This window comes from Mustela lutreola, chromosome 10 (genome assembly GCF_030435805.1).
Source record: "Mustela lutreola isolate mMusLut2 chromosome 10, mMusLut2.pri, whole genome shotgun sequence".
Classification (NCBI taxonomy): domain Eukaryota; kingdom Metazoa; phylum Chordata; class Mammalia; order Carnivora; family Mustelidae; genus Mustela; species Mustela lutreola.
The window spans coordinates 36,963,364-36,976,738 of NC_081299.1; the positions used below are offsets into that span (position 1 = coordinate 36,963,364).

Sequence of the window (13,375 nt, forward strand, 5' to 3'; positions counted from 1 at the left end):
GAAAGAAGTCTACAGTTTACAGAAGTCAAGAAGGATAAATAAGAATAACCATAGTTAGTTCCTCTTTGTTCTCTACTATTTTTTAAATTTTTAAAAATTTATTTAAGTAATCTCTACACTCAGTGTGGGGCTCAAATTCACAACTCCAAGATCAACAGTAACATGTTCTTCTGACCGAGCCAGCCAGGCACTCTTTCTCAGTTTCTAAAATTATTCCAAATAAAATATGGACTTATCCTGGGGCTCACCTTAAATTGCTCTTCCTTGCATTGAACTCATATGAAATAGGTAACATGGGACCCTACACTGGGTCGCATTCTAAAGATACAGAAACGAATAAGATCCCTGTCCTATAGGAATCCAATTTAATGGGGGAGACATATTTACATAACTTTTTTAATACATTGTGGTACATACTATGAGAATTATATGATTAAAACATATACTATACTGAGCAAAGGGGATAAATGTTTCTAGTTTTCTGAAGGAACATGTTAATTGTTTTAATCACTATGGTAAACAGAATAATTAAAAATGACAAATATTAGAGGCACAAAGAAATAGAAAAGTAGTTCATGGTCATGGATTGGGAGAACAAACATTGTTAAAATGTCCATACTACTCAGAGCAATCTACACATTTAATGCGATCCCTGTCAAAATACCACCAGTAATTCTCACAGAGCTAGACCAAATAACCCTAAAATCTGTATGGAACTACAACAGATCCTGAATAGCCAAAGAAATTCTGAAAAAGAAAAACAAAACTGGAGGCATCGTGATTTTGGATTTCAAGCTAGCAGCAGTCATCAAGACAGCATAGTACTGGCACAAAACCAGACACATATATCAATGGAACAGAATAGAGAGCCCAGAAATGGACCCACAACTATATAGTAAACTAATCTTTGAGAAAGCAGGAAAGACTATCATAGATGGAAAAGACAGTCTCTTCAACAAATGGTATTGGGAAAACTGGATGGCAACATGCAGAAGAATGAAATTGGACCACTTTCTTACACCGGACACAAAAAGAAATTCAAGATGAATGAAAGACCTAAATCTAAGACAGGAAGCGATCAAAATCCTAGAGGAGAACACAGGCAAAAACTTTTTTGACCTCGGCCATAGCAACTTCTTCCTAGACACATCACCACAGGCAAGGAAATAAAAGCAAAAATGAACCATTCAGAGTTCATCAAGATAAATAGCTTCTGCACAGCAAAGGAAACAATCAACGAAACTAAAAGGCAGCCTATGGAATGGGAGAAGATATTTGCAGATGACATATCAGATAAAGGTTAGCATCCAAAATATACAAAGAATTTATCAAACTCAACACCCAAAAAACAAAATAACCAAGTTAAGAAATGGACAGAAGATATGAACAGACACTTTTCCAAAAAAGACATCCAGATGGCTAAAACACATGAAAGGATGCTCGATAATAATACCCATCATCGGGGAAAGACAAATCAAAACCAGGATACCACCTCACACCTGTCAGAATGGCTAAAATTAATAACACAAGAAATAATAGGTGTTGGCAAGGATGTGGAGAAAGGGGAACCCTCTTGCACTGTTGGTGGGAATGCAAACTGGTGCCACCCCTCTGGAGAACAGTATGAAGGCTCTTCAAAATGTTAAAAACAGAACTACCCTGGGGCGCCTGGGTGGCTCAGTGGGTTAAGCCTCTGCCTTTGGCTCAGGTCATAATCTCAGAGTCCTGTGGAACCTGCTTCCCTCTCTCACTCTGCCTGACCCTCTGCCTACTTGTGATCTCTGTCTGTCAAATAAACAAATAAAATCTTTAAAAAAAAAAATAGAACTACCCTATGATCAAGAAATAACATTACCAGGTATTCACCCAAATGATAAAAAAATACAGATTTGAAGGGGTATATGCACCCCAATGTTTACGGCAGCATTATCAACAATAGCCAAACTATAGAGATTGACTGATGAATGGATAAAAATGTGGTACACACACACAAACACACATTATTCAGCCATCAAAAAGAATGAAATCTTGCCATTTGCAGTGACATAGATGGATCTAGAGTGTATTATGGTACGTGAAATAATTCACCCAGAGAAAGACAAATACTATATGATCTTACTCATATGTGGGATTTAAGAAAGAAAACAGATGAGGGGCACCTGTGTGGCTCAGTCTTTAGGCGGCTGCCTTCAGCTTGGGTTATGATCCCAGGGTCCTAGGATCGAGCCCCGCATTGCGCTCCCTGCTCAGCAGGAAGCCTGCTTCTCCCTCTCCACTTACTCTTGCTTCTGTTCCCTCTCTCGCTGTGTCTCTGTCAAATAAATAAAATCTTAAAAAAAGAAAGAAAGAAAGGAAGAAAGAAAGAAAGCAGATGAATATATGGGAAGGATAAAAAGAAAAAAGGAGAGAGGGAAATGAGCCCTAAGAGACTCTTAACAACAGAGAACAAAGTGAGGGCTGATGGAGGTGTGTAGGTGGGGGATAGGCTAGATGGGTGATGCGTATTAAGGAGGACACTTGCTGTGATGAGCACTGGGTGTTGTATATAAGCGATGAATCACTGAATTCTTCTCCAGAAATCAATATTGCATTGAATGTTAACTACCTAAACTTTACATTAAAAAAATAAATAAAAATAAAATGCACCTATAAAGTATCAGGCAAAAAAAAAAAGAGTCAAATATTATCACAAGTTTTATAAAAAAAAAAACAAAAAAACAGTTGTCTGGCCCATGCCACCCCACCACCAAATTCACGTCTTTTAACTGTTACCTATGGTGTTTTACACTACATCATTCCTCTACCTTCAAATTTATTCTATTTATTCTGCACCTGATTTCTTTTAGCACTTCTACAAGTCCAAGCTCCTTCATCTCACTTGGGTTGGCTTTTCCTATACTAACCAGTTTCCCTACTTCCACTCTAAACTCCTTCTGTTCATTTGCCACAGAATAGCTATTTAAAAAATGAAAAATCAGATCACACCACTCTTTTGTCTAAAATTCTCCCTAGATTTAATGAGCATAGAAAAATTCAAAGCTCCTTTCTACATCCTACAAAGCTCCCACATAATTTGGCTTCTGCCTATATCCCTGACCCCATCTCCTATAAGCATGCTCTCTTGAGCACTTTCTCTCTCTCCAACCCGCACTCCCCCAACCCCCGCCTCCCTCTCTGTCACTGTTTCTAGCCACAATGGCTTTCCTAATTGTTTCCTGAACTGTCACACTTCTGCACAACTTAGGGTCTATACATGCCATTTCTTCTACCAGGAACACTCTTCAGATTTTCTTAGAACTGCCTCCTTCTCATCATTCTAGTCACTGCTCAAATGTTACCAGCTCAGTGAAGTCTTCCTTTACCATCCTCTACTTAATATATCCTTCACTCCCATGCCTCCAACTGGTTAGACTCCATTTGATCACCCTGGTTTATTTTCTTCAGAGCAGCTGTCATTACATAAAATTAAATTATTTGTTATTTATATGGTTATTATTTGTCATGGGAACAAGTCATGGAAATTTCATGAAGTTAGCAGCTTTTTCTAACCTACTACTCAATCTCTAGGGCCTAGTTCTGTGGCAGCTTTTATTAGAAGCTCAAAGATATTTGAATTTCTTTCCTTATTTCTTGAAGATCTAAATTACTTTGAAATCCTTGTTTAATAAAAAAAAAACCTTGGGGCACCTGGGTGGCTCAGTGGGTTAAAGCCTCTGCCTTCGGCTCAGGTCATGATCCCGGGGTCCTGGGATCGAGCCCCGCATCAGGCTCTCTGCTCAGCAGGGAGCCTGCTTCCTCCTCTTTCTCTGCCTCTCTGCCTACTTGTGATCTCTGTCAAATAAATAAATAAAATCTTAAAAAAAAAAAAAAAAACCTTAAAAAATAAAAAAATATAAATAAATAAATAAACTTCAGGAAAAATTTCAAACACAGGCAAAAACAGTGTAACAAACCATTATACACGGTTTTAAAAATTACCTAATTTTTAAATTGGGTACCTGAGTAGCTCAGTCAGTTGAGAAGCCGATTCTTGACTTTGGCTCAGGTCATGATCTCAGCGTCCTGGAATCGAGCCCCATGTAGGACTCTGCACTCAGCATGGAATCAACTTGGGGTTCTCTTTCTCTCTCTCTCTCTGCCCCAAGCCTCCCCCGACCCCACCCTCCTCACACGCATTCTTGCTCTAAAATAAATGAGGAAATCTTTAAAATAAAAATTACCTACTTATAATCAGTCTTACTCCAATTACACCTCTAGTCATTTCATCTCCCACCAGCTATTTTTTTTCTCACCGGGTTACTTTGAAGTAAATCTCAGAAATAAATTCTTATATATGTATAATTGCAATTTGGAGAATCTTTAAAAATTTACAAAATTCAGGGCCCCATCTCCATCTAGGGCCTAGTTTCAGAATCTCTACAGTCAGGTAAGCATATGTATATCCGAAATTTTCTTCAGATGCTCTGATTCAGCTAGACTGTAACAAACCAATGACTGACATTTGGGAACAGTTCTAGGAGTACCACAATTGTCAGTTATGTAAAAACTATATCAGGAAAGACACTACTGAAAATACTATTTACAAAACAAACAGTTTCTGAGTTAAAACACCAAAAGAATATTAGAACCTAAAAAGAAAAAAAGGAGGATGAATGCGGAATCAAAGACACCTTACTTGGATACAGAAAGTGGTTGATTAAATTCTTCCACAGCAATGTTGCTTTCTTCAAAGCTGGGAATATCAACTGCTTTCAATGAAGACACGCTACCTGGTGGACTTGTAACTTCATTATTAATATCAACAGAAAAATTCATGTCCTCACTGGAAATCTTGGTATCATCTTGCCTCAGCTGAGATTCAGGCTCTCGATCATCGCCTGCTGCATTCCAAAACAAGCTGGCACCTGGAAGTTAAATGATTAAGCACATACTGAAACAAATATCCTACTATAAAAATAATCCTCCGACAAACCTCTAAGTAAGACTAACTATATTAACACAATTACCTAGAAATGTTTGCAGATTATCTCTTCTCAGAAATGCCATAAAGAGGTAAGGTGAAAAGCCAGAGGACTGATGTACAAGGTGGAGCCTCAGTGGCTCAGCTGGCTAACTGTCTGACTCTTGGTTTCAGCTTAGATCATGATATCAGGGTCAGGAGCTCAAGGATATCGCGCTCTATACTGGGCGCGGAGCCTACTTGAAAAAGAATAAACAACAAAAAAACAAAAAACAACTTGGGACAAATGGAATAGGGGACATTCTGGGCTCTGTCTCTTCAAGAGGTGTGGCTCTCAAATGATGTGTTTCATATATAAAGGTTCTGAATACGATTTAGGTTTATGTGTGTACAGAAAATTGCTCTTCTGAAAAACAAGGGAAAACATAAAAAATAATGAGTCCCTAGGCTCTCTGATTTCTATCTTTAAATACAATATTTATGAGAATATTCAGGGATATATCGGACATATGTAATATCAGCAATTATTTAAATATCAAATGTTGGGTGCTCTGGTTGGCACAGTCGATTAAGCATCCAACTCTTGGTTTTGGCTCAGGTCATGAGATGGAGCCCCATGACTGACAGTACTCAGTGAAAAGCCTGCTTGAGACTCTCTCTCCCTCTCCCTCCACCGCACCCCCAAAACTCACATGCACATGTGCTCTCTCTCTCAAATAAATTTTTAAAATCTTAAAAAAAAAAAAAAAAAGAAAGAAAGAAAAAGAAAGGACAATTATGACAAAGTTATGTAAGTGCTGCTACTCTTCTGGAATATTTACCAATACATACCCTCAGGAAATTAAGTAACATTGTAGAATAAACGTGTTTTAAAAGCCATTTAGTTCTAACAGTTATTAATAATGCTTTTTTCTGCATATAAGTAATAACTACCCCAGGTCATCCAAGTTGAATAACTGAATATGAATCTATGAGGTTTCAAAATAATTTCAGAATATCAGCTTAAACATGTAAATGACTTTATTCAATTATTTTTTATTCAGCACACATTATGATTAAGGCATCATGTTAGCCAATGACATACAATTGTGGAATAAGGCAATGTTCAACATCCTAAAAGCTTGTAGTCTAGGAACAGATACAGATGAGAAGCAACTATAATATAATAAAAGCACAGTTTATAGGAGGAAACTGCACTTTTTTGGTATGTTTGGTTAGCTCATAATACCCACAGCTCCTTGTCTGCCACCCCTCTACAACATACACAAACTTCCCCTGGAGACTGTCACCCCCGCAATTAACAAAGGTGAGACTCCAACAGATATGTCCCTTTACATGCTTCTCAACCCCGTCACCACTGAACCAGGGATTAAACCCTAATCCAAACAAGACCCTTCAGGTTCTCTGCAATTTGAAACAAGACGGAAGGAGAGTAACTTGGTTTGTTTACATGGCTAAAACTGTGTGACACATACACTTTGGAGCTTTGGGTGAGCTACAAAAACTGAGTAGAAAAACTGAGTAAAACAGCCATATAGTTGGATAGCCCTAATGGTATTCTAGTCTTTAGTTCTAGTTTTTTCCTGAAGTCAGCCCCACTCTTGGCCTTGGTTCTCATGAAACAACTTCATATCCTTCCAGTAAATTCCCCTTCCTTACTTAAATTATTTCAAAGTGGTTTACATTACTTGCAGCCAAAGAATCTTGACTAATACTCAGTAATATCTGACTTATAAATGTACAAGGGGTTCTTCCTTCTCTCCTTCCTTGCTCCCCTCTACATGGGCAGTTAACAAATGGGTTCAGAAATAGAACATAGAAATCTGCCTTCTTTCCTTTTCTCCCTCTCAAATATTTATTCTCTAGGTTCAAATCTTCATCTGTTACTTCTACAAGTCTTAGGTCATCATCCCATCTCCACTCCTCAAATGTTTGGGTTTCACCATCTTCATTTCCCAAAGAAGCTCAAATGCAATAGATATTTAGACGGAACTCATCCTCTCTCTTTTGCTTCTTCTCTAACTTTCCTTCCCTAGGTCCTCTAAGCTGAAAATCCTGGATAACTTTTATTTTTATTTTTAATAAACTTTTAATGTTAGAATAATTCTAGATTTATAGAGAAGATAAGAAAGAGTTCCTATATACTCCTCACCAGTTTCACCTGACATTAATATCTTACACTACCATGGCACATTTTTCAAAATCAAGAAACTAATATTGGTGTATTACAATTAACTAAATCTCCAGACTTTATTTGGATTTCACTGATTTTTTTCACTAATGTCCTTTTTTCTGTTCCAGGATCTAAACAAGTAACTTCAGAATCCTACCTATTCCAACTGCCACATCCAACTAGTTAACCAAATCTTACCAACACCCTACACAACTCTTTCTCTTCATTCTTACCACCATCACCCTATGTACTAGGCGTCTTGCTAGAACTTGGGGACATTCCTGAAGATCTCATGGTCTGGTGGTGATCAAACATGTGAACAAATATAGGCCATTACATTATTAATTGATTTTTTAAAGGCCTTTAATGTTGCTTACCGAATAAAGCAGACATTCCTTTTTGAAAGATGTAATAAAGGCTCTCCTTTGTTACTAGACAATTCAGAGCTCTGTGTTTTCTCCCTGTGCCCCTACTGTTTTCCCTACCCATCCTATCCTGCCATCTCTCCATTCTACCTCCTAAAACCCTACACATCCTTCAAGGCCCAGAATCAATACCACTGCATAGATAAAACAAACCTTCCCTGATCCCTCAAACCACAGATGACTATTCTTATAAGAACTGTGTCCAGGGACACTTGGGTGGCTCAGTCATTAAGCATCTGCCTCTGGCTCAGGTTACGATACCAGGGTTTTGGGATTGAGCCCTGAGTCGGGCTCCCTGCTCAGCAGGAATCTGCTTCTCCCTCTCCCACTACCCCTGCTTGTGTTCTCTCTCTCACTGTGTCTGTCAAATAAATAAATAAACTCTTTAAAAAAAAAGAACTGGGTCCAGTCTAGAAAAGAAGCAAAAACAAAGTATCATGTCATGTGGTCTCCCATTTGTTTTCTGATATAGTTCTTTCATAAAGAGTAAAATTACACAAAGACTTAAATAAGTGATACTCTCTCCACCTTGGTTTTGGTTCTGTTTGTACCATGCACCAATTTCAAAGCAAAAAATTTAAAAGTGATATGAAAAGAATTTTTTTTAATTCCTTACAAATTAAAAGAGAAGGAAATTACCTGTGCTCACAGCAATGCTTACACTTTTTCTCATGTGCAAGCCAGGGGAAGACTGTGCTTCCATGGAAACCAGCTCCATCTGTCTTGCAGCTTGCACCGTGTCTTCAGCAGAGGTTGTCTTAGGGGAACAGGGCTGTAGAGACTGTGCTTCCAACAAACGCTGAATCTGTATCAGTTAAAAACATATTTTAAACTGGCAGTGAAGTAATCAACCAAATTGGCGGTAGAGTTTAAAAATGAATTACAAAGTGCCCCAATCATACTTTTAACTCTATTCTCTCACAATTCAGTTAGATCATACCATAAAACTTATTCAATGCAGAAATCACTATCTTTCATTATTAAGAAGCACTTAAGTAGGCTAAGTGCAAATTTTATTTTATTTTTTTTAAAGTAAACTCTAGGGGCACCTGGGTGACTCAGTCGCTAAGCATCTGCCTTCGCTCAGGTCATGATCCCAGGGTCCTGGAATCGAGCCCCGTACAGGGATCCCTTCTCAGCTGGAAGCCTGCTTCTCCCTTTCCCACTCCCCATGCTTGTGTTCCCTCTCTTGTTGTGTCTCTCTCTGTCAAGTAAATAATCTTTAAGGAAAAAAAAAGTAAACTCTATGCCTTATGTGGGGCTTTTAGAACCCTGAGAACAAGAGTTGCGTGTTCTACTGACTGAGCCAGCCAGGTGTCCCATAGCTAAGTGTAAGTTTAAAAGTAAAAACATAAAGGCATTTAAACTGGCATTTATAAATTGACACTTGTGTAAAAAAGCCTGAATGTTAACACTTCAAATCAGTATTTCATTCCTCTTCCACTTACAAATCAAAATCAAGGTAAGAGCTATAATCTAACTCCTTACCAGATAGTGAACATTTCTGCACAAGGTTCTTCTTATAAAAGGTAATCAGAATAGTCCATGTTTGGCCATGCTAAAACTGGAATTATTAATAACAGTAGCAAACAATTACTGAGTGCGTCCTGTTTTATAAGACACTATGGTGAGAGCTTCTATGTATGATTATTATAATCCAACCCATTAGGAATGTACTACTATTTTTTTAATAGTTCTTTTTTTTTTTTTTAGATTTTATTTATGTATTTGACAGACAGAGATCACAAGTAAGCAGAGAGGCAGGCAGAGAGAGAGGGAAGCAGATTCCCCGCCAAGCAGAGAGCCCGATGCGGGACTTGATCCCAGGACCCTGAGATCATGACCCAAGCCGAAGGCAGAGGCTTAACCCACTGAGCCACTCAGGCACCCCAGAAGTGTACTACTATTAAACACACTTTACAGATAAGAAAAGTTGAGAAATCAACATTATTTGCTACTAACCAGTAGCAAAGCTGAGGTTCAAACACCAAGTTTCCCGTGCTTTTAAAACAGAAATATAACTCACAAACCATTAAATTCATCCCTTTATAGTATACAAGTCAGTGGTTTTTAGCAAATTCACCACAAAGTTTGCAACGACCACAGCCATCTAATTCTAGAACATTTTCATTAATCCCCTGAAAAAACCTGTACCCACTAGTGGTCACTTTCCATTGCCCACACCCAGCCTCTGGCAACCACTAATCTGCTTTCTGTCTCTACAGATTTGCCTATTCTGGACACTTTACATAAATGAAACCACACAGTATGTGGCCTTGTATCTTGCTTCTTTCGCTCAGCATAACATTTTCAAAGTTCATCCTTGTTGTACCTATCAGCACTTTATGGTTGAATAATAACCCATTGTACAGATATGTCACATTGTATCTACCCATTCATGAGCTGATGGACATTGGACTGTTTTCACTTTTGGCTATCATAGATAATGTTGCTATGAACATTTATGTACAAGTTTTTATGTGAGCATATTTTTTCATTTCTCTTGGGTATATACTTAGGAATAGAAGAGCCTCCCTTTTTAAACTGTGATTTTCTATTTCCCTATAAATTATACGATTGTGGGGATGCTTGGGTGGCTCAGGTGGGTGGCTTAGCCTTTGGCTAAGATCATATCTCAGTGTCCTGGGATCAAGTCTCTCATCCGGCTCAATGCACAGCAGGGAGTCTGCTTCTCCTTCTGCCTGCCGCTCCCCCTACTTGTAAGCGCACACACACTCTCTCTCTCTGACAAATAAATAAAATCTTAAAAAAAAAATTATACCATTGTGTTCAATTTGTCTCATTAATTTGAGCAAATTACCTTTACTAATATAGGAAAATATAAATTATCAATAAATTATTAAGATCAGTAGAAATAAAACTTGCACTAATAATACAAAATGGCATATGTATCTATAGTGGTTTACAGTGTGGACTCTGGTATCATGAGGATATAAGTTTAAATCCCACTCTACTACCTTTTAGGATGAGCTATTTAACCACAATGAGCCTCAGTATCACTTAAAATTAAAGTAGTTGTAAGGATTAAGAGACAAAATTGGGGTGCCTGGGTGGATCAGTGGGTTGGGCCTCTGCCTTTGGCTAGGGTCATGATCTCAGGGTCCGGGGATCAAGACCCACATCGGGCTCTCTGCTCAGCAGGGAGCCTGCTTCACCGCGCCGCACCCCCCACCCTGCCCCCACTTGCCTCTCTGCCTGCTTGTGATCTCTGTCAAATAAATAAATAAAATCTCTTAAAAAAAAAAAGAGAGAGAGACAAAAGAATTGTAACTTTTTGTATGTTTACTATAGCCAGGACCTACACTAACCACTTTATATATACATATACATATAGACACACACACATACACATAAACTCATTAAACCATCCAATCTACATATAATACCAATCACTGCTCCTAATTTACAGATGAGAAGAGTGAGGTTTAGCGATCACACAGGAAGCACTCAATAAAGCTATAGTGATTAATCGAATGGTACTGGTCTTAGAACAGACAAGCAAATCAATGGAGAATATAGTATAGAAGTAGATACAAACACATGATACTTCCACTACACCATAAAAAAAGTATTTCCAAATCATTAAAAAGATATATTTCAATAAATGTATGAGGCCAGTTATCTGAGGATTAAAATGGAAAAACCTCTTATCTCATTTATAACAAAATAACCCTGAAGGGGGAGGGAAGATGAAGAATAGATTTTTTTTTAAAGATTTTATTTATTTATTTGAAAGAGAGAGAGAGAGAGATCACAAGTAGGCAGGCAGGGGTAGGGGGATGGGGAGCAGGCTCCCTGCTGAGCAGAGAGTCAAATGTGGGGCTTGATCCCAGGACCCTAAGATCATGACCTGAACTAAAGGCAGAGGCTTAACCCACTGAGCCACCTAGGTGCCCTAAGAATAGATTTTTTTTATCATCTTGAAGAAGGCTTTTCTAAACATAATTAACATGCAGAAAGAAAATCACCAATAAACCTAATTATATTTAAATTGGAATATTCTGCACAAAACAAATGGTTAAAACAAAAAACATTTAAGACAAACTATAAGAAACGCTTACCACATATATATGATAAAAACCATCTCCTAATTTACAATGAGCTCTTACAAATTAATTAGAAAAGGACCTAAAATGGATAAATGATGGACTTTACACGAAGAAAATATAAACGGCCAATAAATAATAAAATGATCAATCTGGATTATGACAATACAATACAAATTAAAACAGTGTCTTTTTGTAAGACTGATACTAATTTTACTAGTTTTATATGCACAATACTGGAGATGTGGAAAAACAACTTTGGAGTATTAAACTGGCACAACGTTTTTGGGTGGCCATTCTCATTCAAGTTACAAAGTATGTATTAAGTAACTATTATAAGTAAAGTACTACTCAAGGTGCTTTTTAAAAAAATACAGTGATGAATCTTGTAAGCTCCCTCCCTACAGCTCCCTAGAGACAAAACCCAAAAACTCATAATTAAGGCCTGACCCTTAAGAAGGAGTGAGCCATTAGAAGGTATAGGCAGAGGGGCAAGCTCAAGAATCTAAAGTGGAAACAAACAAGTTCATGTTTTTGAAGAACAAAAAGCACATCCTGCAACTCAAGTGTAGTGAATACAGAAGATGGTAGCAAGAGATGAGCTAGAAGAGGAGGCACACAGAGCCAAATGACAAGGTTTCAAGGGTCAGAGTAAGGAATCTGGATTTTCTAACTGCAAATGAAAACCACTGAGAGCAAAGCCCTATGATCTGACTTGAGCTTTAAGAAGATGGGTGTCGGGCGCCTGGGTGGCTCAGAGGGTTAAAGCCTCTGCATTCGGCTCGGGTCATGATTCCAATGGTTCTGGGATGGACCCCACATCGGGCTCTCTGCTCAGCAGGGAGCCTGCTTCCTCCTCTCTCTCTCTGCCTGCCTCTCTGCCTACTTGTGATCTCAATCTATGAAATAAATAAATAAAATCTTTAAACTAAAAAAAAAAAAAAAAAAAAAAAAAGATGGCTGTCATGTTTCTATTGTTTCCAGGGAAAATTGGGGACAGTACTGGAAGTAGCATGGTTGGATAAGAAAAGAAGATGGTTTCAATTAGGGAGGTGGCAGGAAAGATGGTTAAGAAACAGTTAAGTTCAAGATACACCTAGAAAGTAAAACCTGGGTTTCTGATACCCAGGATTTTTGCCTGAGCAACAGGATGAGAAGTGATGTCATTAACTGAACTAATAATGATAACAGTAATAGTTAACAGGTACTGAGCACTAACTATATGCCAGGCACTATTCTAAGCCAATTCTCTCTAGTAACTCATTCAGTCCTTAGAATTCCATACACTTAGGTACATTCTTATTTTGTGAATGAGAAAACCGAAGTTTGAGAGGTGAAGTAATTTGCCCAAGATTGCATTACTTTATTTTACACTGAAACTGGACCAGAACCCAAGGAGGCTGGTGCCATCCCTTCACTACTATACCAAAATGAGACTTGAAACAAGTCTCCATTAGAACTGGAACAAGTCTGGCTATCTTTGAACACTTAAAATGTGTGTTCCCTTCAACTTCATACTTTTACTTCTAGGGATCTATGCTACAGAGATATGTGCACACATGCAGGGCAATGCCAAGCACAGGGATGCTGACTGCTGCACTGTTTGCAATAGCAGAAACTTCAAACTGTGGAACAGGAGACTAATTAGAAAATTTGTTGTACATCACTTTAACAAAATCCTATACAGAATAAGATAGTTCTATATATTCTTTTACAGAAAATGTGTTAAGATAGTTTTTACATGTAAATA

At 38.0% G+C, this 13,375-nt stretch overlaps 1 protein-coding gene across 2 annotated transcripts in view; it reads right to left on the reverse strand.

The window, feature by feature from the left end:
- Positions 1-13,375, reverse strand: part of STIL (STIL centriolar assembly protein) — a 74,463-nt gene that overhangs the window by 27,054 nt on the left and 34,034 nt on the right. For both annotated transcript variants that reach the window (XM_059136882.1, XM_059136881.1), the window contains exons 13-14: positions 8,198-8,363; positions 4,676-4,904 (exon numbers count right to left, since the gene is read on the reverse strand). In XM_059136882.1, the coding sequence (XP_058992865.1) occupies positions 4,676-4,904; positions 8,198-8,363 (395 nt within the window). The remainder of the gene's footprint in view (positions 1-4,675; positions 4,905-8,197; positions 8,364-13,375) is intronic.